The following is a 25664-nucleotide window of genomic DNA, read 5'->3' as shown; positions in this document are numbered from 1 at the left end:
TTTACATGAATGCATGAGGAATAATAATCTATTAGTGTCATAATAATAGTAGAACAGTCACAGGAGACATTACTACTATACTTCTATTTTTAATATTTTAAGTACATTTTCCTGATTACATACATTAAATAATGTTTTCAGTGCATGACTTATTATTGTTATGATTATTAATAATAATAATCATAACAATTTTATTATTTCTTATCATTTTGTTATTGTTAAACCACCGCATCTGGCTTTAATATTAATATTTTGTCAGTAATTTTACCTGATTTCAACGAACAACAGGCTCCTCAAACTGCAACCAATTTCTTCCTCTTCTTCTTCTTTGACTTTAAACTATTAATTATGTATAACTAATATCACAACACTTAATTATCATCGAATAAACACGATAAACTCGTTAAAACACGGTTTTGCAGCTACTGTCTATGTGCCTACACTTCCCATGATGCCCCGCGGTGACTTCTCCGGAAGAAAACCTCCGCTTTGCCCTTCCACTTCCTCTTTCCGTCAGCGGAGTTTAGGTACGACAGCAATTCTCTGACTTCCCTCCTTTAATCTGCTCTAAATCATGGTTTTTCTGCTTCATCCACTTTAGACAAACATTTCTAAATGTGCCGCTAATATGTAAGAATAAAATCTAGGCAGTATTTTTACGGATGAGTCCAGATTTTAAGCATTTTGATGTGTTTGTGTAGCTCATTGCTGTCATGGCGGTGTGTGTCGGCTAATAGGCCGGCAGCGGCTAACGTTACAGACATGGCAGCTCTGTTTCACGTGCTTTCTGATCACTCACATTGATCATAACTGCTAAAGTTGCTCTCCTAACATGGAGGATTAACCTACACTCACGTTAGAAGCTGAATGTGGTCTTAGAAGTTAGTTAGCATGGTTAGTTAGCATTAGCCACAGGCTCATTACGGTGTATAACCGAAGCTAACTGTAAGTCTGTTGCAGTTCACGATGGGACGTGTGATCAGGGGACAGAGAAAAGGTGCGGGGTCTGTGTTCAAAGCCCACGTCAAGCACAGGAAAGGTGCTGCTAAACTCCGTCACATTGACTTCGCTGAACGCCATGGCTACATCAAGGGGATTGTGAAGGTAAGTCTGGACCCCTCAGATCACTTAGAGGGAGAAAACCATGTTGGTTCTTGGTGTCACCGTGTTTCTGTCATCTACCCCCCACCTCAGGATATCATCCATGACCCCGGCCGTGGTGCCCCCCTGGCCAAAGTGGCCTTCCGTGACCCATACCGCTTCAAGAAGAGGACCGAGCTCTTCATCGCTGCTGAGGGCATCCACACTGGACAGTTCATCTACTGCGGCAAGAAGGGTGAGACTCCAGGCGTAGACTTCCTGAGGTGGGCCGCTGCCCTCCCACAACCTGCCGCCACCACCGAGCCTTTGCAGCTTCATTTACAGCCTTTAGAGTTTGTGTGTTTGTCGTCCAAAGTGTTTAAATCCTGATTTAAATTCACTTACGTTGCAGCCGGACGTGCACCTTCAACAGATGTGATTGAGTTAAGTTTGAGGAACTGATCGCAGCACGTTGGTTAGATTTGTGTTCGACTTGAGCCGTGAACCTTCTGAGATGAAGGTGTCCTCTCTGACCGCAAAGCCCAGGGCATGATGGGAAACACCTGGCTGTCGTCTGATCAAAGGCCTGATTGGCTCTTAGTTATGACCCCGAACACCACGTTTGGCAGAAAATCCTACTTTTGTGTGTGATTTAAATATTTAATGTTAGATTTTGTTGGTGTCGTGTTGAGCAACGAAGATTTAACCTGCTAACGAACATCCAGTGTGTCGTTAATAATAATAATAATAATAATAATCGATCATGAGTGATGAGGTTTGTTTCGTTTGTCCTGAGCACAAGTGTCTGTAATGTTTCTCTCCTCTGGTCTGTTGTTGCTAATGTCAGAGATGTTCAGGTTCTAGTGACGTTCTGCTCGTTTAAGCCTGGATTTGTTCACACTTTGGCAAATTGATGCTGTTAAAATGTGCCGAATAAGTGATTAGCCGTCCGTGTTTGCAGTGTAACCGTGGATGTAAATGTGATTTTCACTGGATGATTTTAATCCTGAAGAAACTTTAGAAATGAGGTGATTCTCTGAAGCTTCTTTTTGTCTGATCTGTTGGTGTATTTATGGGTGTAGGTGTATTAGTTTAATAGTTTAATAGTGGTTCATGTTTGTGTGTTTTACCGTAAAACTGTTGTTCTACAGTTATTCGCTCCAACTACAACATGATCAGGCTCAGGCTCTGCTGCTAATTAGCATTTTGATGGTGTAAATGCTCATAACGACGTTTGGCTCTCGTGCAGAGTTGATTTGTATATAATCAGAGTGGCTTCACGTGTAGCCGCATTGTTCACACACCATGAAGTGACGATCTTAAAACTTGCTCTGACATTTTGAAAGCGTCACTTCACCCAATCTGAGTAAGACCGCAGTGGTTAAAGTGAAACTTTGAGGTTTTCAGCAACGAGGTGCACGTTTGAAAGAGTTCCTAACTGTAAAATGCAGTTTAATGTGGTTATTGAGGCAGATTTGATGCCTCTTAACGATATCTGCTGCACATTTGGCACCGTTCTGTCAGCTCTGAATCTAAATGAGGCCTTTCTGTATATTACACACGTTTACTTTGGGTCTGTTTTTCTCGCCAGCCCACAAAAAATGACGATAAAGGTTTTTAAAATGCAGTTGTTGTGATCAGGTGAAGCTGGGGTCACGTTGTTGGACGTGTGAAATGTTTTCAGTGTGAATCTTATGGTTTTTTTTGTTTTTTTTATCCCACAGCTCAGCTGAACATCGGCAACGTCCTGCCCGTGGGCACGATGCCCGAGGGAACCATCATCTGCTGCCTGGAGGAGAAGCCCGGCGACAGAGGCAAGCTGGCCCGCGCTTCAGGGAACTACGCCACCGTCATCTCCCACAACCCCGAGACCAAGAAGTCCAGAGTCAAACTGCCCTCCGGCTCCAAGAAGGTCATCTCCTCGGCCAACAGAGCCGTCGTTGGTAAGGACCGCCGGCCCTCGTGTTTCCACGGTGCTGCCGTGTGGACACGCGGTCACTCAGGTGTTTGTCATTGTGCCGGTGCACCTTTTCGATCAGCTCCGCCTCCTCTGTGTTGCAGGTGTAGTCGCCGGCGGTGGTCGTATTGACAAGCCCATCCTGAAGGCCGGTCGCGCCTACCACAAGTACAAGGCCAAGAGGAACTGCTGGCCTCGTGTCCGTGGTGTGGCCATGAACGTAAGTGACGCCGAATCTAAGAACTGGAGAACAATCGTGGGCAGATGTTTAGACCCTGAAGGCCTCACGTAGAGGTTTAAATAACTCTGAGTAGATCTCAGGGTTTGTCACGTGTCAGTCTTTACTTGTAGGTCACACATTAGTGTTTCCAGGATCTGGTGAAAGGTTTAATAGTTTAGTCTGAAGAAGCATCAGAAAAGTGCTGAAGAGACGGTTATCTGCTCCACATGGAGGTGGTGATGAAGCCTGCCGACTGTTTTTACTTGTAATCTGTGAGGTTTTTCTGACTTCATACGTTAAATCGAGCGTCTGTAGGTGTGTGAGGTGGTTCAGCTCGGCTTGTATGAAACGTGCCGCCGTAGCAGTTTTGTCCACAACGGAGTCTCAAAGCACGTTTAACCAACAGACTGTTTGTATCAGGATGTCTTGGCTTCAGTTTTGAAGAGTGGCAGGAAGAGTCACTGCCTTTTTATTTGATGTGTACTTTTGATGTTGTTTTAGTTGTAGCCGGTGTTTTATCCACAAACCTGGAACAGCCCAGTTTACACTAATCCAGATGTTTTGTCGTCTGTCTGTGGTTTCACCCCTCTGAGTGTTTTTAGAACAGCCCTCATTTAAAAGTCCAAATTTTTCTCAGAATGTGAAGCACTTTTTTTATCGTGTGTTTTTAAAATGAAGAATTCAGCAGGTTGGATGTTTTTTCCTCTAAGTTTTATTTGTGACACTAAAGCAGCACACGAGGGAGACGACGTCTGAAGCTGCCTTTTTTTTTGTTCCTACAACGTAACAAGTGAAGGTTCCTCAGACTGACTTTATGTATTTCTTCTGTCTCCCTGCAGCCTGTTGAGCATCCCTTCGGTGGTGGTAACCATCAGCATATTGGCAAACCCTCAACAATCAGGAGGGACGCGCCTGCTGGTCGCAAGGTCGGTCTCATCGCTGCCCGTCGTACAGGCAGACTGCGCGGAACAAAGACCGTACAGGAGAAGGAGAACTAAATCTGACTTTCTTGATAATAAAACGTGTTCCAAAAGAGTCCGTTTTTCTGGCTTTGTTTCTCCGTCCACACACAAACAGTGCAGCAGCATAACAACTCAACCACATATTTTAGAGTCCCACTGGTATAACATGCATGAATACTGCACACAGGGATTTGCTGTATGTTGGTTATTCTTATGATGTTCTCACCTTTGCTGTCCAGGTAAAACCAAAATAAGAGACATAAACTTCCTGCTGTGTATTTTTTATTAACTCGTCTCTAAACCACACGTCCGGTCATGTGTTTTTGTATTTAGTGGAGAGGAAACTAAAATTGGACTGACAGAACCAGATTCACCACTTTCATTTAAAAGTGCTTTGCTGCGATAAAATAAATAGAAACGAATCACATTTAGCCTTTAAACAAAAATAGGATCAACAAAAAGTTAAGTCGGTGTTGAATGTGTCAAAGTACATTTACTGTAAGTCGGCTCCAGCGTTTCAAATATTGAACCTTTTAATGCAATTAGCAGCTTTAGTCACAAGATATAGATTTAGAAATGAACGTTTTTACTTACAAAACGTCGTATTAAACAGTTCATACAGCAGAAATGGTTTATTTATTTATCAGTTGAGAGTAGAAACAGTAAGTAAAAACATTTCAGTTTGAGCTTCTCAAACCTGCTTGTCTTAATTTATTTCTAGTTTTAAATGTAGTTATCAGTAATTAGTTTCATGTTACCATGAGGTTCTTTTTATTTTCACACAGAAAATCCGATTGATTAGTTACATCAGTAAAATCCTGCTTTTGTTTGAATGCACAAGTAAAAAATAGAAACGGACACTTTCACTTTTCACACTGAAGCACATCTTCCTCATACTTTTACCTCTAACAGAGTATTTTTAGTCTGGTTTTACTGCTTAAGAGTTTGAATGTTTCTTCCACCACATTTCTTTATATTCTGAGGCAAACTGAGCTTTTTACAACAAGCGTCTCCTCTGAGATCACAGGGAGGATTCTGTTGGAGCTGTTGAGTTATTCTGTAGTTTCAGTGAGGTTCCCTCTGAAATGTAACGGGCAGAAACACCAGAGGGAGCTCGTGCATCAACACGGTTGGGAAGTCAGGTTTTGGTGGTTTAACAGTGCAGAGAAATAAAAATGAGCCTCTGTGAGGACTGTTTGAAGGAGTTTAGGAGACATGAAGAGGCTCAAGTGTTAAAACTAAAAGAGAATTGTAAGTATCTCAGTTTTCTGCCTGAAGGAAGCCCCCCAGGATGAAATCCAGTTACTTAGTAAAAGTGGAGCTTTCTGAAGAGACAGATTTAACCCTTAAGAGGCCACAGTGACACACACCTTTTAAATAAAGTCCCTCAGTGACGGCTACTAAACATCCTGGTGCAGTTTAAAGATTAAAACCTGTAAAACACTGATTTTAAATAACTCGTTTTTGTTATTAAAGTTAAGTTTCAGACAATTTAACAATTCTAATACTGTCCTGGATTACAATTAACCCGTCCTGACCACGTTTAACGAACAAGCTGAGATGAAACATCTTAAAATAATAATGCTGTGACATCTAACATTTCAGATGTTGGACAGTCGGGGTAGAATCTCAAAAACTGGTTCTTATGGGTTAAAAACAGAACAGTCACATTTGAAGCAGAACAGGTGAGACATTGGAGCGGCCGACGTTCAAACTCCCAAAACACTCAGCTCTTCATGTCCCATAATGCAGCTCTTCTTTATCTTTAATAGACAGAAGCGCTGTAAAATGTGGTTTTGTCCTTTACAAGAAGAAACGAAGACATCATGTTATATTTGAAGACTTTGACAGAACACACACCTAAAAACCAATACCTTCATTAAGGGTGTGATCTATTATTTTGTCCACCCTATTTGCATAAACGAAGGCAGGCAAAGGAACGGAAGCACCTTTCTGAGATAGTTGGAACACAAACTGAACATTTTAACCTTCATTTGCTGCAGGACTGTTGTGTTTTCCTTTATTAATGGACAATCGGACAATAATCAGATCATTTCAGGTGATCAGTAATAATGAGACACACCCAAGATTCCATGTTCTTTATTTGCTAAGGGCGCAATGCTTTTTTTTTTGTTATATTTCTGTGCACAAAAAACCTCACAAAGTGAAAGTCCACATCGCGACTGTAGCTCCAGAATTCAACGTCACACCATGGCCAAAACAAAAGTCGGCAAAAAACAGGGCGCAGAACTCTGTACAGTCAATATCTTCTTTAAAAATAACACAAGGACAAAAATGTTCCTCTTAAATCAAATTCTATTTTTAGTGAAATACAACAAAATAAATTCTATAAAATAAGAGCAAAATATTTAAATATAATACGATGGGCAGAATATTTTCATTTGCAGGAGTATTTGGTATGTTTTAGACAAAAAAAAAGAAAAGAAAAAGAAAAGAAAAATTCAAAAAATACATGCATTCAAGTTACCAATTAAATACAGTATTTACTGATGTTTACCTTTTACTCCTACAGAATTACAAGTTAGCTCAAGTTGCAACATGACTAACCAGCCGCTATTCTCACGGTACAACCCTGCTGTGGAACCTATTCTCAAAAAACGGAGCCAGGAGGCCGAGCGCCGGGCCGCGGCCGAGCGCCGGACCCGACCAGCTCCACGGCGGAAAAGGAGGCCGATGGGAAACGAGTCTGTCTACGACTACACGGCTCTACTGGAGAGACAGAAGCAAACCACGCGGTCTAAGGACGCACCGGGTCGCCCGGCGCTGCAATTCTGTTGCATATGTGTTTCGTTTTTTTTTTTTCAGAAATCCTAAAAAGGTGAAAGCTAAGCCGCCTATCCCACCAAAACTGACTGCCAAATATGGAGTTGGAGGGTTATAATGTGCAATTGAAAAGCCACTTATTCATACATTGGTTCAAAATATCGCCCTCATTGTAGATAGGGTAGATGAGTAGAAAAAAAACAAACAAAATAATAATAATAATTATAATAATAATAATAACCTAAGGGTAACAACACCCCTCTGGAGATGTGGATTAAGAACAGCTTTAGGTTGTTATGATCACAAGTCTTCCCTTGGGCTACACTATTCTGGTGAGAAGCCATGCTAAATGTTACAGCATATTAACTAGAGCTTCAGAAAGGATTGAATTAATTATCGGAACAAAAAAAAAAAAAAACAAAAACAAAAAAAAAAAAAACCCCAAAAAAACAAAAAAATAAAAAGAAAAGAAAAGAAAAAGAAAAAGAAAGGCAATGAGTTTCAGAACAATGTTGCATCACTGCGTTTTCACATCAACCAAACACCGTAAAAGTCCACCCAATCATTCCATATCTCACACTAAAACCAACCACAGCTCGTGAGTTGATTTGGCATCGGTCATAAGGTTGCCAAGGAGCTTAAGAATAATAATAATAATATAATTATGATAATAACAATGCGTCCTTCTACAGTTGAATGACCAGTAACTGTCCGATGGTAGAACAAACTTTACTGCTGAGCATGGGTGATAAAACAAAGAGGAGTTGTTGTCTTCTTACAGTTTTTTGTTTTTTTTTGTTTGTTTTTTTTGGGCATTTTTCTTATTTATAATATCCATTTGTTTTTCATAATATCTGCAACATCTCCCAACAGCAAACCACACAGAGTTATGCTACTGGGGGATCTGAACAGTCAGAAACATTAACATACTATGTACACCTTTTCGTCGTGTAGACAAGCGCATCAGCATCGTCGGCTCTGGGTTAATTTGTTTTCCTTTATTAGAACTCTTGTCCGCTCCCTCGCCTCTGCAGCCGCCACAGCGGGCCCCCGTCACACGGTCAGGCAGCCCCAGGCCAGGGGAGAGCGCCCCCCGCAGGCTGACGGGAGAGGAGGCCCGGCTCTGCCCTGCCCTGGGGCCAGAGAGAGGGAGAGAGGGGTGAGGGGGAGAGAGAGAGAGAGGGGGGAGGGCCCGACGAGGAGGAGCTCTGTTGACCGAAGGATGAGAGGAAGGAGAGCGGGACGATGGAGGCTCGAGGCACAGCAGAGGAGGGGCGGGCGGGGTGTTACTCCTTAGGCGGGGCGGGCGCCGGGGTAGAGGTGGAGGTGGAGGCGGGGGCCGGGGCCGGGGTCGGGGCCGGGGCGACCTCCTCGGTGCTCTCCCAGTTCTCTTGTGCTCGCGGGCCCGGGCCGGGAGCGGGACCGGGGCCTGTGGTCGGGGTCGGGGTCGGGGTCTGGGTCTGGGCCGGGCCCGGAGTCGGGGCAGAGGCGGGACCGGGACGCGGGGGGTTGTTCATGTGCTGAGCAGCCGGCCCGGTGTACGGCTGCCCATGGGGGTGGTTGTTCTGTTCAGGGGGAGAAAGTGGACAAAAATCAGCAAACATCAGAAACAACTGGACTGTAAAACTGAAAATCAACCTGAGAATTAGATACTTCACACATAGAACACACATTTTATAGGTTTTAACGTATGTTTAGGCCCTAAACATACCCTAAACTTTAGGGCATGGAGGCTCTCTGAGACACACACACACCACCAGCACCACCTAACTTCTCTACATTGTCCCAAACCCACGCAGTAGGAAAGAACTTTTACACGCTGCCAGAAATGGTTTGGAAAACAGGCGGCCCATCGGAGAGTCATTTCCTGTATCTGTGTCACATGGTTTTATTTTATTTTATTTTTTTTTTACGAGCGACGCAGCGCAGCGCTGTACTTTTGTCGGATGTCCGGTTTCCATTTCTGTTGCTTTGGAAATGCCGTAATGGACGAGGATCAGCTGAGCGGTGAAGCTGAAAAGAGGAGTTATCTGTAGGACGGCAGCTGGCTGGAGGGAGATCAGAGCTGATATTGATAAAAAAAACAACCCACTGCTGCTGGCTGGTTGTGTCATTTATAGATCTAAATACCACAATGTTTTAAAAGTAAAAACGTGGGAGGAGAGGAAGTACTCGCCCATCTTTTACTGGAGTGGTTACATTGTAAGTCTGATCTCGAGTGCACAGCTGGTCGGTTCGTGGTTTGTTTAACATGACGACAGAAGCGTTTATTTGACGGACGGAGAGCGTCCATACGCTGTAACAATGACCTACACTAAACAAAAGTCTGGGGAACATTAAAACACCAATGATGGATCATTCTTGTGCTGCACAGCCCCGTCTGCTTCCCTCTGTCCCCCGCTTAGGAGACAGGAAGTGCTGAAATGCGCCGTCTTTAGTTGCAGACGGTCTTTGACGCCACGGAGACGCTACCTGCTGAAACTGGGTTGTTCCAGGAGAGTGCGGGTACAGAGAGGTGTCCTCAGGTGGGGAGGAGTCTTGATCGTCAGGTGCTTCCTGTTCGTCGGGCTCCTAGCAGACACGAGATAAACGTTATCACAAATTAATTTCAACTTTCCAGAGTAAATTAGAGTAAATGTGTGAATATGTACAGCAGGAATCCCTAGTTTATTTGGATAACAACCGTGGGTGTAATGCTAAGCTTCTGCCTTTCTGTGTGAGGCTGAGAGTGGGCTGTGTGGGACGGTCAAACTTCCGACTGTGTCATGTTATCAAGTAAATGAGGTTAAAATGAGAGTTGATTAGGTGTGTGGGTGCACCTGGGAGCTTCCTCTCAGCACCAGAGCTGTGGAGGTTATTTCAGTGAGTCGCCTTCAAAAGGACAAGCCTGGTGACCACTCTTTATGTTCCTTTATACTATACTAATCCTGTATCTGTGCGACTAGGTGACTTACATGTGGTTAACGTGTGCGAAGGGACAAATTACAACATGGTGTAAAGTCATAAGGGGGAAAACTACAGAACCTGTCAGGCTATTAACACAAATCTAAAGTGTGTGGACTAATAAATGCCATCACAAAAACCATCCATGTGTTGTTGTAGCTCTGTCTCTTTCTCTAGCTGCCATCCGTTATTTACTACTCATCGAATATTAAAACTGCGAGAAAAGATTTTAAACTACGTGTGATGGGACGCAAAACAAAACAAAAACAAAAAAGACAGAAAAAGGAGCATTTTCACCAAATTACAGGTGAGAATATTCTATTGTTAAATTAAAGGAGACATATTCTGCTCGTTTTCATGTTACATGCTGTGTGTTTCTCAAATTCCTACGTATGAGCCGACCAACGTGCTAACGCTGATCTGAACATTGACAAATTTACTTAAAAAAAAGAGAGAGAGAGGACGGTCTTTTCTCGTGGTTTGTAGACAAACACAGATTTATGTTGGAAAAACTGTAAAGTGCATTTTGCACAATATGTCCCCTTTAATGCATTGAAAGTACATAATGTCAAAGGGTAATGGGTACGTGCAAAAATGACAAAAGCATGTAAACACATTAAATGCATCGTGTATCTGCTACAATATCATGAGGGGAAACTAAATCATGCTTAATGTACTGGAGAATCCTGTTCTCACTACGACTATGATTAAATACTGAAGTATATGTGAGGCTAAGAGTTTTTAATCTGCTGCAGGTGGCGCCACAGTTAAAAATAAAAAATAAATTTAAAAAATCAGATAAAGGAGCGCTAGATTGAGACGGAGGACCGGCTACGTCAGTGATGTTGCTTTGGCGAATCACTGGGCAGCAAAGAGCTGTTCACTGTGTGCTGCTGCGTTACACTAACACACTAACTACGTCTCCTCTTACGACACGAGACGGACAACAGGATGGAGGATGGCAATTTGGTTTGTTTTTTAACTTTGTCATTCATCTGTGGTCACAATCTGTTTTACGAACACAGCATGAGCATGTACCTAATCTGAGAAGCTAACACCCTACTATATAGAAAGACAAAACACACCTCAAAAAGGTTTATATACTGGAAATAACTCAAAAAGCTTTTAATAATTTGCCGTCTATAAACCATCTTGTGCTCCCACTCCCTTAACTATTTATTTAACATTTGCATCACATGAATACATAAAGAGCCCGAAAAGAAAACTGAGAAAAAAAAAAAAAGGTTTGGGGACTCGACATGTTTCTAACCTCTGCCACTGATATTGAAGCTAAAACTCAAAATTGTGCATTTCTAACTAAGCGAGTGTTAACTGTGTTGGAGGTCTATGCACTGGCCAGATGTTCGTTGTTTCTCTGCTGATGCTTGAGTTCAATTTTGTTTCATTTCCTTCCTTTATGTTGTGGTGCCTGGAATACTGACCTTCCCTGGGCTTCCCTGAGTACACTTGAGCTGTGTATGGAATATTACAGGAGAAGTGTGTCATTTGATTTCATTTTTCAACATAAAAATACAAGTAACTTTTTTTTAAGTGAGAACAGAAAATGTATATATATATAGATATATATTTGTATGCATTGTGAACTGCAGCCATGAATAAAAACAAAACTTTATCAGCATACTAAACATGTCACAGCTTAGGGAAGACATTTACATTTAACCGCTTGCTGGAAACACAAAAATCAATGGGCCCAATTAATTAAAGTAATTAATCATCTTGGTCACATTGTCAAATCTTTTGTCTCTAAAATCATTTATTCTATCAAACGTCAGATCAAAGGCAACAGCAACAAAACTGAAACATATTCTTTTTTTATAAAAGACATGAGATAGAGGAAACGATAAATCAATCATTTAAAATCGTCAATAATACATTTTCTGGTCAATTAATCCCTTCAGTGGCATCACAAACACACACCCAGTTAAAAGCTGGTCATTTTATGACATTTCAGTGGGTTATTCTGCTCAAGTGATGTGGTAACACAGTATTTCTGTGGGATTTTTCTGTTACCGTCACCACTGTTAACGTGTTCCCATAACAACCACGGCCTTGTAGCTATGCTTTACTGTGGTGTAACCTCCCAATATTCTTGATATTCCATATATATTTGCAAATAACATAAGCGCCCGTTCCATACTGGAAGTTTGACTGAATCAGAAAAGTCCGACAGAACTGTAGTGAACAGCTGCTGCGTGTTTTTCCCCTGTAAGTCTCATGTATGCCTACATACAGAGTCCTATAGCTTCAGATGCTAGTGTGGTTTGACTTCCTGAGCTCAATCCCTACTGTTAATGTGAAATTAGGCAAATGTGAGCAAGTGCGTGCGTGTGTGTGAGAGGGTAAAATGTCAATGCCATTACCTCTTCGGGACAAAGTTCACAGGCTTTGGCCAACGTCATGCGTGCACTGTGCGAGCGCTCGAGGAAATAGCCGTTGGAGGTCTCGTTGCTCTGAACCGGAGGGGACCAGTTGTTGTAGGTGTACTGGGGATTCCCTGTGTATGGCCTCCTCTCCAGCTCGTCCCCTAACCACTCAACTGCCCACGTCCACTTCCGTTTCAGGTCACCGTTACTCTGCACGCATAAGAAGACGCTGATTAGCATATATGGCTCCATCGGTTGTACCCGTGAATGCACAAGCTGGCGTGGTTTTCTTTACTTAACATGTAATTTGACTGTTTTGGTGCTGCTCTAGGATAGAAGAAAAGCCGAAACAGCATTGGTTCTTATTAAATAAGTAAGTGTAATAAGTGTTGATGTAGAAAATACACAAATATGATGCTGATTAACAGGAGAAATGCATCAAGGATACAGTTTTCTTTAGCAAAGTGTGGCCTGTTGTGTAATGCATTAGAAAGGAGAGAGAGCGGTGGCTCCGTCTGTCAGTAAGTGTACCTGTAGGATCTGATAAGCCACAGAGCAGTTGCTAAAGAGGGCCACCATGCACTTGATGCACTGGTAGGCCCGTTTCTGGTAGTGGTTCTTGGATCGCTGGATGGTGTCGAACAGCCCGTCTCTGTCGTCGGGGATGCCCTTCAGCACGTTGTGGATCCTTCAGGAACAAACAGGGAGAAGGAGAAATTCAAACCTCTAATCTCGTTCAGAACAACGCAGCACTCTTGGCTTACACACACACACACACACACACTGAGCAACCAGTCTGACCTGTGTGTCTGCCAGGAGTCCTCGATGAGAAGGATCTGTAGCAGCAAGTCCAGGTAAGGCCTCAGCTCGTAGGTGTAGGAGTATGCAACCTGCAGACACACAACACACATGATCTAATCAAAGGGTCCTGTGGACACATAAAAGGAAGCCACCTACATAACTGTGTGTGTCCTGTCGGTCTAAACTGGATGTCATTTTAGCGGATGAGAGCAGGACGGCAAAATTAGATGAGATTGGCAGAGAATAACGGCAACAGTAAGTTAAAATATTTGAACTTTTTTGCCGTCCTCCTACAACCGGATGTTGCGTAGCTCTTTCACACGAGGAGAAACCATAAAATAATGCATAATAAATTATAAAAGGGTTAATGCCCGATGAGGAGTTCACTATCAGGAATTAATGGACCACGTGAAGGCAGAGAACTGTCCGCCGTGCAGCAGAACATTATCCTGCTTATACTGTGGTCACTTGCCAAAGAAAAAAAACATTAAAACCATTCATTTCATGTGTTTTGGAACCGAATACGTGGAACAATCATCACCATCCTATTAGGTTTTTATGCAATGGAAACTTTGTTCACTACTACAGAAAATAGGACGGATCATTGATACGACGAGGCAACAGGAGACATTTCTAGTCTGCCAATACCAACATCTTCATAGCAACAAATCATCACGTGTGTTTCATTTTGCCGTCCTGCCAATCTGTCGGACTATTTGTTTGTTTTTCCTGTGCTGTTGCGCTGATTCCACGTGAATGGGTTATTAGACATTTACCTGCCAGAGCAGCTCACTGAGCACAGTGGAGGAGAACTGAGGGTTCTCCCAGCAGCTGAAGCGGAGCAGCTTTACTGTCTCCTCAGAGTTACTGCAGTCCTCGATGATCTTCTTCACGTAGCTGGTCCTCACAAACAGGATCTCTGCCACCAGCTGCTGCACGGGCATCACTGGGGCCGTCAGGTTGGTGTCACCGTACGGGTTAGGGAGAGGAGGGTTACCTGAGAGGGCGAGGGAGACGAAACTTAGTGTAATCTGAAGTACATGTAGTATTAGAGACAAATGCAGTACACACACACACACACACACACACACACACACACACACACACACACACACACACACACACACACACACACACACACACACACACACACACACACACACACACACACACACACACACACACACACACACACACACACACACACACACACACACACACACACACACACACACACACACACACACAGGGCCTCTCATCCTTCATCTCTAAAAGCCCTCAGTTCTGAGCTCTGTCTACACAAGACAGAGGCTCAGAGTGGCTGGTTTGTCAGTCACATGATCCTGAGCAAGGATGAAAATCCTCATTGGGCTCCGACTCTCCTCAACCCAAACCATCCGCAGCCATTTCATGGTCCTTTACTGGCTCGTATCAGCCGAGTTCACATCATAATGTCTGTGTAAAAGCACTCACCATTGATGGAGGACTGCATGCGCGAGGAGACGTCACAGCAGCGGACCAGCTGGGAGACCACAGTGTAGAGCTTGCCCAGCTCAGCGTACTGGTACTTGATGGGAGGTCCGGGACCCTCATCCAGGGCGACCAACATGAAAGTAGCAGGGACGTTCAGCTTCAACAGCTGCGTCTTTTCTGCCAGGCCTGCGTGTGGCAGGAGTATTGAACAAAGGGGGGGGGAGAAAGAAAGCAGCAAATAATCAAAAACAAACAAATAATTAATTATATTCTGCATAAAACTTGCTTCTGTCATGTGCATCTGTTCCTCAGTGAGTTGTAGGAGTGCAGCGGCTGTGTGCTCCTTACCCAGATTGGCATACATGACAAAGAGGTTGAAGTACTGCTGCAGGTGACGGCCGTGTTCAGAAACCTCTCTTCTGAGCAGGTTGAGTACAGCTCTCAACAGGTGGTCACTTAGACTGAGGTTATCACAGCCCTGATGCACAAACACAGAACACAGCGGAGAAACCACAGCAGGGTTAATATCAACCAGAAGCACAGGACGAGGAACTTCTCAGTGACAGTCTGTGATACAAACGGCCCTCAAGTATCTTCCAGAAAGTTCTAATAAAAGCCCACAGAGGTCGGTGTAAGTCTGGCACCGACCTGAGTAGAAGGTCCAGGCGAGGCGGTGGGGGAGGGGCAGGGGCCGTCTTGCAGGGAGAAGTGAGCGATGAAGACGATGAGCTTGGCGAACGCACCACGGACCTCAGCGCTCGGGCACTCGAGCAGATACTCCGAAAACCGGTTGGGGTACGCAAACAGAACGTTGTGTGCAAACCAATAGCGTACATTCTTACTGTGTCTCAGCAGGATGCAGAGGGCGTCATACCTACAAAGAAGAACAGGGAGAGTATTTATTTTATGGAGGGGGATAAAACAGACAGAAAGCTCAAACACACAGACGTGGACAGAGCTTACCAGTCACTGGCAGGGCCCCGTACTACTTTCTTGGTGTGAAAACCTGTGCTGAAGAGGAACCTAGCAGCCAGCTGAGCACTTATCATAGCAATCTCCTCTGCCTCTGGCAGAAGATGGTCTTGTCCTGATAAAAAGAGAGCAACGATTAAACCCAGACTCTTCAGTACTCTTAACATTGGTCTCAGATTGTCGGAAGCTTATGTTTAAAAGCTACATTTTACTCATTGTTGGATGAAATTACTGAACTGCTACCAAGCATATCCTGTCACTTATCTGTAGATTTCAATTGTGTCGACCCACACATACAGGAAGCACATTGCTTAAAACACAGATATGAACAGTGTAGTAGGAGTGTGTTTGTTTTTGGCACTTCAGCACCCTGTATTTAAAATAAGATCATCACTGAGATTAGAGAGCAGACGTTCAAACTTTGATGAGGTACCGCACACTAAAACTAACTGATATGACTGTAATGAAACACATTAATGATGATAACGATTACATTTCTTACTAAATATATACAAGTCTGCATTTAATGGGTTCAGAATGGCTCCAAACACCATCTACACCATCGATAACGTTACCACTCAGAGGCTCATTAGAGGCTCATCGTTTACACCATAGAGAGAGTCTCCAGCTTTGAGCATTACTGGGGCAGTAAATTGATTTGGCTTGGCACCACAACCCTCCACCACAATAATGTGAACTTCAGGTCCTCCACCTCAAAAGAGTCTCCTGGTGCACAGATTCAGTGTCGCTGTGTCTCCACTCTTCTCTGGCCGGGGGATCATATCACTGAGCACAGACACGGCCCCTTCCCCCCTCAACCCCAAGCCTACTTTTTATAGCGTTTTTCAAAAGTATGCAGTGGGTGGACTTAGGCTCAGACTGCTGGGTGAAGTTACACTTGAAGGGTATTTACTATAACATCCTTTTAATCTAAGCACTAATTTGAGGACTATTAATAAAGTGGGTTTTAATTCCTACACAGGTAACATCCTCAAATTGAAACTGACGTCACTTTTACCTCACTTATTGTTTCATATAAAATCCAGTGTGCCGGACTATCAAGTAAACACAATGAATTATGCACACCTGCCCTACTACTGACAAACTGTGCTTTATATACTCCGTACTATAAATAAAGCGTCATAAAAGATGCTGAATGACAGAAAATCTTTTCTCATCCAAGTTCAATCCAGCATAACCTAAGATGAAACACAAAACGCAGACGATAACACGGCAACTGGGGAAACAGATGAGAATGTGAGACGGCAGCGTCGAGGCTCAGACAAAGCTACAAAAATAGAAAAATACCAAATTTGTTCACTGATCTCCGAGTAAGTCCGATCAGTAATATATCAAATCATACATTCAAACTAACATACTGGGTTAATGCCTTGGGTGAGTAGGTGGATTAAGTGGAACAAAATGTACAATCCATCCGTGCACTGCAAGATCTGAACCGTTCTCCCTCAATCATATGCTTCTGTTCTAATGTCTGTCCTCAAACATTTATGTTCCGGTGGAACATTACGGGGCTCTGGCTCCATCATTAATGCATTACAGAGGCGGCGTATTTCTCGGCAGCGCTCGCTAAACGCTACTGACCACTAGCTCTTTCCACAGAGACGTCGACTATTAGCAGCACTGTGAAATTTTATTTCTAAGACAAGCAAGCCAGAGATTAGTGATAAAATCATAATGGCGGCCGCTGTATCTTTATAAAGAGAGAAAAGCTTTGGAATACACAGTAGAGATATGATGAGGACAGAACAGATCAAAGAGGCTCTGGGGGTATCGGATATGCAGAATCATGACTGGAGGAGTGACGCGATACTGTGCAGCTTGAACGAAACAAGAGCTCCACATTCTCTCACATTCCTGCACATGCAAGAATTCACCCTGATTGTAAAACAAAAGAGGCATTAACGCTAATTACTTGTCTAGTTAATGGCATATTTGTATTATCTTAACTCACCCTTTTTAATATTGTTTTATCTGACGCCGTTTTATTTGCAATTTTATTTCGCTGCCATTTTTTGACAGGTGATGATCCCATACAGGTGTTTTTAGGTTTTACGGGGCCTTACCGGATTAAATAAATTGTGGAAAAACAGCGACACAGTTTGGGGAAATTAGATTGTGCTCATACAAAATCGTCTCATGTTCAAAGTCATAATTTCCCAGCACAACATCTGTTGAAACAGCCAGCTTTTGTTTACGTTTTTGCTGCAATTTATGTTTATACGGTGCTTCCAAAACATCTTACCCGAGGTTTGAGTTGCGATTAAGTGGCTGGCAACCATAAATATAATAAATACGATCCGCTGCACATTAAAAAACCCATTTAGCTGCACACACAAAAATGATGCATACCTGGAGGAGGGTTTAAATAGACACTGTTACAGGTCAGAAGTTTCTTAATGAACTGGAAATATTCCAGGCTGTATTGCATTCGGTTGTGCATGAATTGGACGTTCTGCTTGCGGACGCTGCACTCGATGACACCAGGCATCTTGACCTGATGAGGCTTGGTGGAGGAGATGGTCAACTCTGAGATGTATTTGACAAGCTCGCTGTCCTTGTCCAGTGAGTCCATACGTTCATAGAATAGGATGTAGGCATTCCACCAGCGTTTCTGCCTCCGGTACGACATCCTTTTCATCATATGATCGAACACCTCGCCCATGTATTCCCCTCCAAAGCACTGGTTCTTCATCTCCTCCTCATCGTCCATCTTGCACTCAGTCACATCACCGTCGTCAAACTTATACCAGCGGTTCTTCTCGCCATCGCCTCCGTTCCTCTGGATTATGTAGGAATAGTAGTGTCCGCCGCTGGCCTGGCCTGAGTGGACCAGCACTCCCACCAGACGATACTTGGAGCTGCCTGGAGGTGTGGGTTCAGAGGGCTCGTTCTGTTGGATCACCTGGTTCTCCGGGTTGACGTCATCGCCCTCTAGCTTAGCCACACCAGCCACCGTGTACGGCTCCATGTCCAGTTCCCTGGGGAACTCAAAGTAGTCATTGAACTTGATGGCACATTCCCTTTCCCAGTCATAGTCAAAGCGCTTCAGCTGGATGGCCAGGACAGGTGGCAGCTTCTTAATCAGCAGACGCTTCACTGTGTCCACCTGACGAGAACATACATTACACATTACCCCTCTAGCCCTTTAAGTAAATCATTAAGACATTAAGGAGAGACAAAAACAAACAGATACTACATAGCACTTTACGAATATCACAGTTTGATATTTGCTGGCAACTAGATGGGTGCTCCATTCTCACCTTCTTATTACACTTCTCACAGTGGTAGGCATTGGCTCCCTCAAGCAGATCTCCTTTAACATACTGCTCCATGGAGTCCAACAGGTTTTGGTGGTTTCTGATGTCTACATTAAGCGTTGTGAACGACTCCTCACACTCATACCTGACAAAAAAAAAAAACAACAAACTATTAGGTGAGAAGATCCCCAGGCAGCCTAAAGTTTACAGTTATGAGACTATTCAAGTATTTCCAGCAGCCAAGCACAGGGAAAGGACTGTGCTGACCTGTGTGGGCATCCCTGACAGATCTTCTGGTCAGCAAAGGAGCCTCCCAGCACCTTGCTGAGCATGGCAGGGTGGCCCAGCGCTTTCAGAGCTTCATCCAGACTGTCCACCAAAGAGTTGAAAAACTCCAGAGCATCATGCTGCTCCCGCAAGTTCACTGGCTCACCCCATAACCTAAAGAAGGACGAAACAGAGAAGAGACACTTCAGCATTAGAAACTGATAAAACAGGCAAAACGCAGATCCATGCAAAATTACTTGGGGATCTTTGAAATACCTGAACTGTTTCCAGAATCCCCTTGGGACATAGTACTGCAGTCTGGAAGCAGCCAGGTGTCCAAAAATGACCTGTAGGTGGCGCAGTACTCCAATGTTGTACTCTTTCCTGTCCTCTGACTTACTGGAAGGTTTATCATCAAACTGATGATGGTAGCTGAACACCTCATCACGAGGATCCACGTTACTCTGTGAGGGAACATGACCAACATGCCAACTCCTGACACACATTTTTCCAACATAGAAACTTCATTCAAACATTAAATGTTTCCGCTCAGTTACGTATTATTCCAGCAATTATTTGTCTCATTCATTCCTTTTATACTTTCAACATTTTCTGGCAATTTTGCTCCATTGAAACGGACAGAATGTTAAAAATCTACATATTTTCATGAATTTCCAACTCATTCTTACTTCTACTACTACTTATCAAATATACACTCAGTGGATATTTAGAGCACATACTTAGAGCGGGAGACATCATTGCTAAAGTGCAGAGGAGCTTTAAAATCATCCAAAAATCTTATTTTAAACTTGCTCTCACTCCCACAATTTCCACTTGCAAAATTTATACTAAAAACGCACTTTAAAAAAAATATTCAAAGCAGATTGAGACTTCCAAATTAGACCTCCTGCTTTCCCACTATTCCAACACATTCATACCAACTTTTTCATACAAATTCAAGTCAGCTTTGCAGTTTAGTTTCCAGCCATCAATCAAGCAGCGCAGCTTAGCTTCTACTATACTTTGCATCCATCATCCCATTCCCACTTTTCCAACTCTTCATACTCCGATGGCTTTTTCATGCATTATATTATTGATTCAACTTTTCAGTCCGATTCATAGTAATTAGCCATTTTATCAAGTCACTGGATGCGGAGAAATGATGAACATCTCCAATAAGAAAAAGCTTTATTCTAAGATAAGCTCTCACTGTACCTCGTTCTCCTGCTTCTCATCCCCTGACATGTCATCATCCACGTCAGTGCCGGTGCCCTCAATGGCCAGGATGCCATTGCGGATTGGAGGAATCATGTAGAGCTGCTGAATGACAGAGTTCATATAACAGGTAGCCCCGGCATTCTTCAAACCTACAAAGCCTTTGTTGGGCCGTGGCCCCACCGGAGGCAAGTACTCCCACTCTGTCAGTGTCTCACAACCTGAAAGGAGAGGGAGGGAAAAACACCCTCATGCATGATGTAAATTACAAATTGTCAGTGAAATGCATCTGTGAAATTGCCACTCTGTCGTCTCCCTACCTAAGTAGTACATGTCAGTCAGAGTGTCGACTATTTGCTTGAGGTTGCGGACACAGCCAACAGCCAGTGCTACCAGGAGCTCAAAGCCAGCATTGATGGAGGCTGGAGTGCTGCACACTGGGATGGCCTGCTCTGTGGGGAAATCCCCGCTCTTCATGTACTGCAGATACACATTAGACGCTGGGAAGATGAAGTCGTCGATCAGCTCCTAAACGAGAAGAAAAGATCTCTTAGTAAAGTTATGAGAAAGGAGACAAAACTAGAGAAGAATTGGTTCCATCACTTTTGGTAATATTAAGCGTTTCAGGTATGGTTTGTTTTACCTTAATGAGGTTCGCTCCTCCTTTCTCGCAGCCGATATAATACTTCTTCTCAGGTGTCTGGAAGGCTAGAAGCTCTTTGGTGACACCAAGGTGGCCCTCCAGGATTGTTTCCTCCACACCAGTCTCTCCTGTCCTCTTAACCTCATCCTAGTAAATGCAAGCATATTGTGTACCATCAACTCTGTCCAAAGAATAGATAACTTTAACTGGACTATTTATTGGCAAAAATAGAGTTATAAAACAGATCATGAACACATAATTAACAAGCTGGTTTACCCTTATCCTTTTCAGCCAGTCGATCTCATTGTTGAGCAGCACCTCAGCATTTGGCAGGTTGATGTTGCTGTTATAGGCATAGTTCAGAAGATGTCTGAGTAACGTGAAGTAATCTCCAGCATGTTTGGCTCGCTCCTTGGCTGTACTCTGGAAATTTGAAACCACTTGAAATTAGGACCTTGTCAGCAGTTGATCGTTATACGTTGTGGTGTTACAATAGAAGGGGAAGAGACATAAAAGTCTTTAAGAACACAAGGCGTATAGCTACTCACCCCCAACACAGTGAAGAGGAGGGTAATAAAGAAGAGGAGAGGTCGATGGCCCATACAGCACCTAGTTGCCATCAGGAAAAACTGCTCCTGAGCCATTTGACGCACAGATCTGTTTAACACAAATGACAACATCACCATTAAGATTAACTGTCAGAGCTATGAAAGGGAAACAATGATGAGAATGCCTCTTTTAATGCTTCCTTGTGTACTTACTTGCTGTGGCAGTGTAGCAGCAAGTCTATGATGAAGGTCTGCCAAGCCTTTTCTTTACTGAGGGTGTCCAGAGCCGTGGGCATAAGGGCAAAACACAGTGTCATCACTTCCAGAGCCTCGCAACACACCTGCTCATCTTCCCCATCTGGCTCCTTGGCCGCATTTGTCTGGCAAGAAAAAGCGAGATGAAAGATGTTATGGAAAACACATACAGAAGTCCATCAAGAGTAAGAGTGTCTTAGGACCTACAGAAGTCTGCATCTTTTAAGGGAGGGACGTGCAGCACAGACTTTATTCCATTATGGAAGTCTGTGCTGCACATCTTTCACTCTTATGTGCGTCTGCTTCCCATTTAAAGTTTAACAGCTGTGGTGTTTTTCCAAAATTATTGATTTCATCAGACAAAACCTAGAACTAAATTCAAAAGGTAACTTACCTTCTCATATATCTTGCTGATTTCTTCATTTGAACTGAAGACGAGCTGCACAGTACCACAGCCTGATGCCCACACTATTTTCTGTACCGCTCGGATCACACAAATGTCTGGGATGTACTTTGATGCCTGGAAGAAATTCTGGTAATAAAAAGTCCAACAGGTGCCAGTATTACACACCATCAATAAATAAAAAAAAATTAAAAAAAAGAATAAAAATCTATTCATCCAGTGATCGTCTAAACAAACACTTCTTACAATCCTCATCTCAACTTTATGTACAACTAACACTACAAAGACTGGGTGTCTAACTTTATTATCAGTTTATGCATTTAAACATTCACGCTCATTCACTACAGTGCCTATAAGACAGTTCATTAGAATTCATTACCAGTTCAATGTATTCAGATGAAAATCCATTTCCTTACATTTTCTGTTACCTCATCAGAAATCTGCTGGGCTAGGCGGATGGCTACATTGCGCAGCATGCATTCTGAGGCAGGGTTGGGGATGTTTTGCAGAGCGCTTTGGAGGACCAGGGCCTGGTCATGAGTGGCCTGATTTATCTGTAGACAATGCAGGTGGGTGTGGACAAAGATAAAGACAAGTAAGAGATATGACAGTCAACTATTGAGGAACCATTCATTCTGGCATGTCTGTGTGAGTTATGAGTGTGGCCTAACCGGTGAGACAGGAATATTTCCCTCGGCGTTGGGCTGGCAGGCCTCAGCCACAGCCTTCACATGCCCAAAACCTACAGCAGTAAGTAGGAGCTTGGCAATCTTCAGAGCATTGAGGTAAGCCCCACGCCGTGTCTCCATGTCTGCTGATGGGAGGAAGTTGTTCCTGGTGAGCATGCTCAACACCAAGGGCAGCCCACCGCTTTTCAAGAAGTTGTACTGGAAGTCGCTGGCGTCCTCGCCAAGGGTGGCACTGGCTGGCATCAGCAAAGCATAAACAACCTGGAACATGTGCATGAATACTGTGAACAGTCTTATAGATAAACAGACGTGAGATAAAAACCACAGACCTGTATCACATAGTGGGATTCAAGGTAAATCTTGGTATCTTTGCCAAGTAAAAACATAAATTCAAGTATATATTTTTATCTAGTATAGTTTAAAAAAGTTCTGTGCACTTCAGTTAACCAGCTAATCTAGTCAATTTGCCTGGTGAGACGGGCCACATAATTACAGTCAATGTTATGATTGCTAATGGAGCTGTAGTACTGTTGCTGTTCAGGCAAAAAAAAAAAAATCACAACACAATGGCACACTGCTGCATTACAGGGTTGTCATGCTGAGAATGCAAAAGATGGTTATCAGGGCACAAAAGGTGTCACAACTTGTGATGCGAAAGCACAGCAACACCCACCTCAATGAGGTAGAGCACTTGTGAGGGTGAGGGGCCGAAGAAGCGCGAGTCCAGCGAAGGGCTGAGGCTGTTCTCTCCAAGCTTGGCGTGGTCCAGACACACCGCTCGCAGATTCTCCACTGTAGTGTTATCTGACGGCACAGAAACAACACAAACATGAGCACTGGGCTAACACTGCCTGCGTACTTGTACTGTGTACTAAATTTAAATGTTTTCATCAAGTAAATTTACTGGATAATATTGACAGCACAGTTTCATGCGTACCTGGGGGCATGAGTTTCATGAGAACGCGAGCTCCATCTCTAAGTAGTGGCATGTTGAGGTTGCAGCCCAGATCAGCCACCTGCCACAGGAAGGAGATGTAGCGCAGATGCAGCGACATAATCTGCGAAATAAAGCAGAGGGTGTTAAAGAATTGCTGTTCACATACTGATCGACACACAATGACACAGCGCTGCATCTTATGGGGTTAGAACACTGGTCACTGTGGCCAACGTGACGGCTGAACGAGGTTGACATTTTCACATTGTGAATTTACAATAGAAGGGTCTAAACTGACTAAAAGACAATAATAAATAAGCCATTTGATAAAAAAATAAAAACTACTGCACATTATTGCACCCACGGAAATTATTATGAAGGATTGCCTCACATTTTTGGTCACACCTAACTGTTAAACATGGTTAATCAATGATTTGTTTAAACATCACGCACAAGTGGCACAAGTGAAGTATTTGGACGCAGCAAGAACATGGTTTCGTTTGTGCAGCTCATACGGTAACTGTGTAGTACACTCACCACACCAGGAAGACAACTCTCCACCTCAGGGTTGGGCCCATCGCTGTAGTGGTTGCCGTGGTTACCAGGAGAGCCAGTGGATGAGTCAGAGGAGCTGTCTGGGCTTGAGGGCATGTTGGCGCTCACCTGGGTCAGCTTGGCCGTGATCAGCTATGAAAACAAAGGGAAAAAAATTACTGTGAGTTGATCTAATGGATGAAAAAAAACTAACCTTTGTGTCATCAAGTGTTTTGACGTGGGTACAATGTTTAGAATTATTCATTTAAATGTTATTAATGAACAATTAATGCCTATTATATGTATGCACATACATAAAGCAGAGGCTGCTCCACAACACCTGTAATGAGAAGATTTCTCTTTTTGATACAGATGAATAACATCAGTCCAACATTCTCACCGTTTTGTCCTTCAAATTGAGCTGTCCAATCAGCTTCCTGTCGTCAGCTGGATCGACAACCTCTCCGCCAATAAAGAGCTCTATCTTGGTATGTGCAGCATTAGCTTTGATCCTGTTTAAGATGCCACGCCGGACCGAGCCGATTGTATCATTGGTGTGCGACCAGATATCCAAGTCATCTACCTGCCGCCCCTGGTTGGGGAAACGGACGATCAGTGTGATATGCTTCCCACGGAAAGCTCTGCAAGACAAATGGAAGAAAGAGGTTTAAGTGAGACAGCAATGACACGCCACCTTGTTTATCTCACTGGGACGAACAAGGCGATAAATGTGAATGAGGCTCTTGTTGTTCTGAGCATACGCACTAAAACGGAAGGCCCTCAGGTTATGTTGTGAAACAATTTATTGAACTTAGAGAACGGTAATGCACCTGAATTCTAATGTGTAACTCACTGCAGTGTCTGTGCAGGCATTTTGTCACACTGAAACTCTTTGGTAACTCTTGATGTACGCTAACACCTATTCAGAACAAATGAAGCACAGTTTCACCGACTGTACCTTGACATAGGCAGTATAGTCCTCTCCTCGTGGTAGTCACTGTCACACTCATTGATGTACTCCTTGAGCACAGTGAGAACTCGCACCATGCGGATAGCCTCCTGTCGGGCACAGTTTATACTGTCTTTGTCTCCGTCCAACACACACAGGGTGTCATACGATGCTTTCAGGCGGTCAAAACACGACTGGATGAAATCCTCATGAATCTCAACCTGAAGGGAAAGTGAACAGGAAGAGCAATGTAACTTCTCATGAACACAAATGCTTGGAATTGACCTCTTAACAGGACAACATTTGTTGCTTGGACATGAAAAAGACAAGGAAAAAGTAGGGCGCAATATTGCAATGCTGAGCAATTAACAAG

The 25664-nt window shown here is 43.5% G+C and overlaps 2 protein-coding genes across 10 annotated transcripts in view; one reads left to right on the top strand and one right to left on the bottom strand.

Annotated features, from left to right (window-relative positions):
• The first annotated feature begins 487 nt into the window (after positions 1–487).
• rpl8 (ribosomal protein L8) lies at positions 488–4292 on the top strand. The gene is made up of 6 exons (XM_070837925.1): positions 488–527; positions 961–1104; positions 1195–1336; positions 2805–3023; positions 3142–3257; positions 4097–4292. The coding sequence occupies exons 2-6, from the start codon at positions 967–969 to the stop codon at positions 4253–4255; spliced, it is 774 nt and encodes a 257-aa protein (XP_070694026.1). The 5' UTR covers positions 488–527; positions 961–966; the 3' UTR covers positions 4256–4292.
• Positions 4293–6303: 2011 nt separating this feature from the next.
• Positions 6304–25664, bottom strand: part of usp9 (ubiquitin specific peptidase 9) — a 39700-nt gene continuing 20339 nt past the window's right edge. For 2 of the 9 annotated variants that reach the window (XM_070838722.1, XM_070838727.1), the window contains 29 exons: positions 25301–25512; positions 24743–24983; positions 24346–24495; positions 23812–23932; positions 23548–23678; positions 22857–23135; positions 22602–22739; positions 22177–22314; positions 21741–21907; positions 21528–21636; positions 21256–21402; positions 20980–21126; positions 20657–20864; positions 20337–20557; positions 19398–19585; positions 19122–19295; positions 18858–18999; positions 17947–18703; positions 15568–15691; positions 15253–15478; positions 14953–15082; positions 14605–14790; positions 13908–14128; positions 13132–13220; positions 12862–13018; positions 12328–12540; positions 11389–11418; positions 9476–9574; positions 6304–8568 (listed from right to left, as the gene is read on the bottom strand). In XM_070838722.1, coding sequence (XP_070694823.1) covers positions 8290–8568; positions 9476–9574; positions 11389–11418; positions 12328–12540; positions 12862–13018; positions 13132–13220; positions 13908–14128; positions 14605–14790; positions 14953–15082; positions 15253–15478; positions 15568–15691; positions 17947–18703; positions 18858–18999; positions 19122–19295; positions 19398–19585; positions 20337–20557; positions 20657–20864; positions 20980–21126; positions 21256–21402; positions 21528–21636; positions 21741–21907; positions 22177–22314; positions 22602–22739; positions 22857–23135; positions 23548–23678; positions 23812–23932; positions 24346–24495; positions 24743–24983; positions 25301–25512 — 5424 coding nt within the window. In that variant the 3' untranslated portion in view covers positions 6304–8289. The remainder of the gene's footprint in view (positions 8569–9475; positions 9575–11388; positions 11419–12327; positions 12541–12861; positions 13019–13131; positions 13221–13907; positions 14129–14604; positions 14791–14952; positions 15083–15252; positions 15479–15567; positions 15692–17946; positions 18704–18857; positions 19000–19121; positions 19296–19397; positions 19586–20336; positions 20558–20656; positions 20865–20979; positions 21127–21255; positions 21403–21527; positions 21637–21740; positions 21908–22176; positions 22315–22601; positions 22740–22856; positions 23136–23547; positions 23679–23811; positions 23933–24345; positions 24496–24742; positions 24984–25300; positions 25513–25664) is intronic. The other 7 variants (XM_070838723.1, XM_070838728.1, XM_070838725.1 and 4 more) reach the window with 5 other exon arrangements.

Source organism: Pempheris klunzingeri, chromosome 10 (genome assembly GCF_042242105.1).
Source record: "Pempheris klunzingeri isolate RE-2024b chromosome 10, fPemKlu1.hap1, whole genome shotgun sequence".
Taxonomy (NCBI): Eukaryota; Metazoa; Chordata; class Actinopteri; order Acropomatiformes; family Pempheridae; genus Pempheris; species Pempheris klunzingeri.
This window is presented reverse-complemented; position numbering and strand designations above follow the sequence as displayed.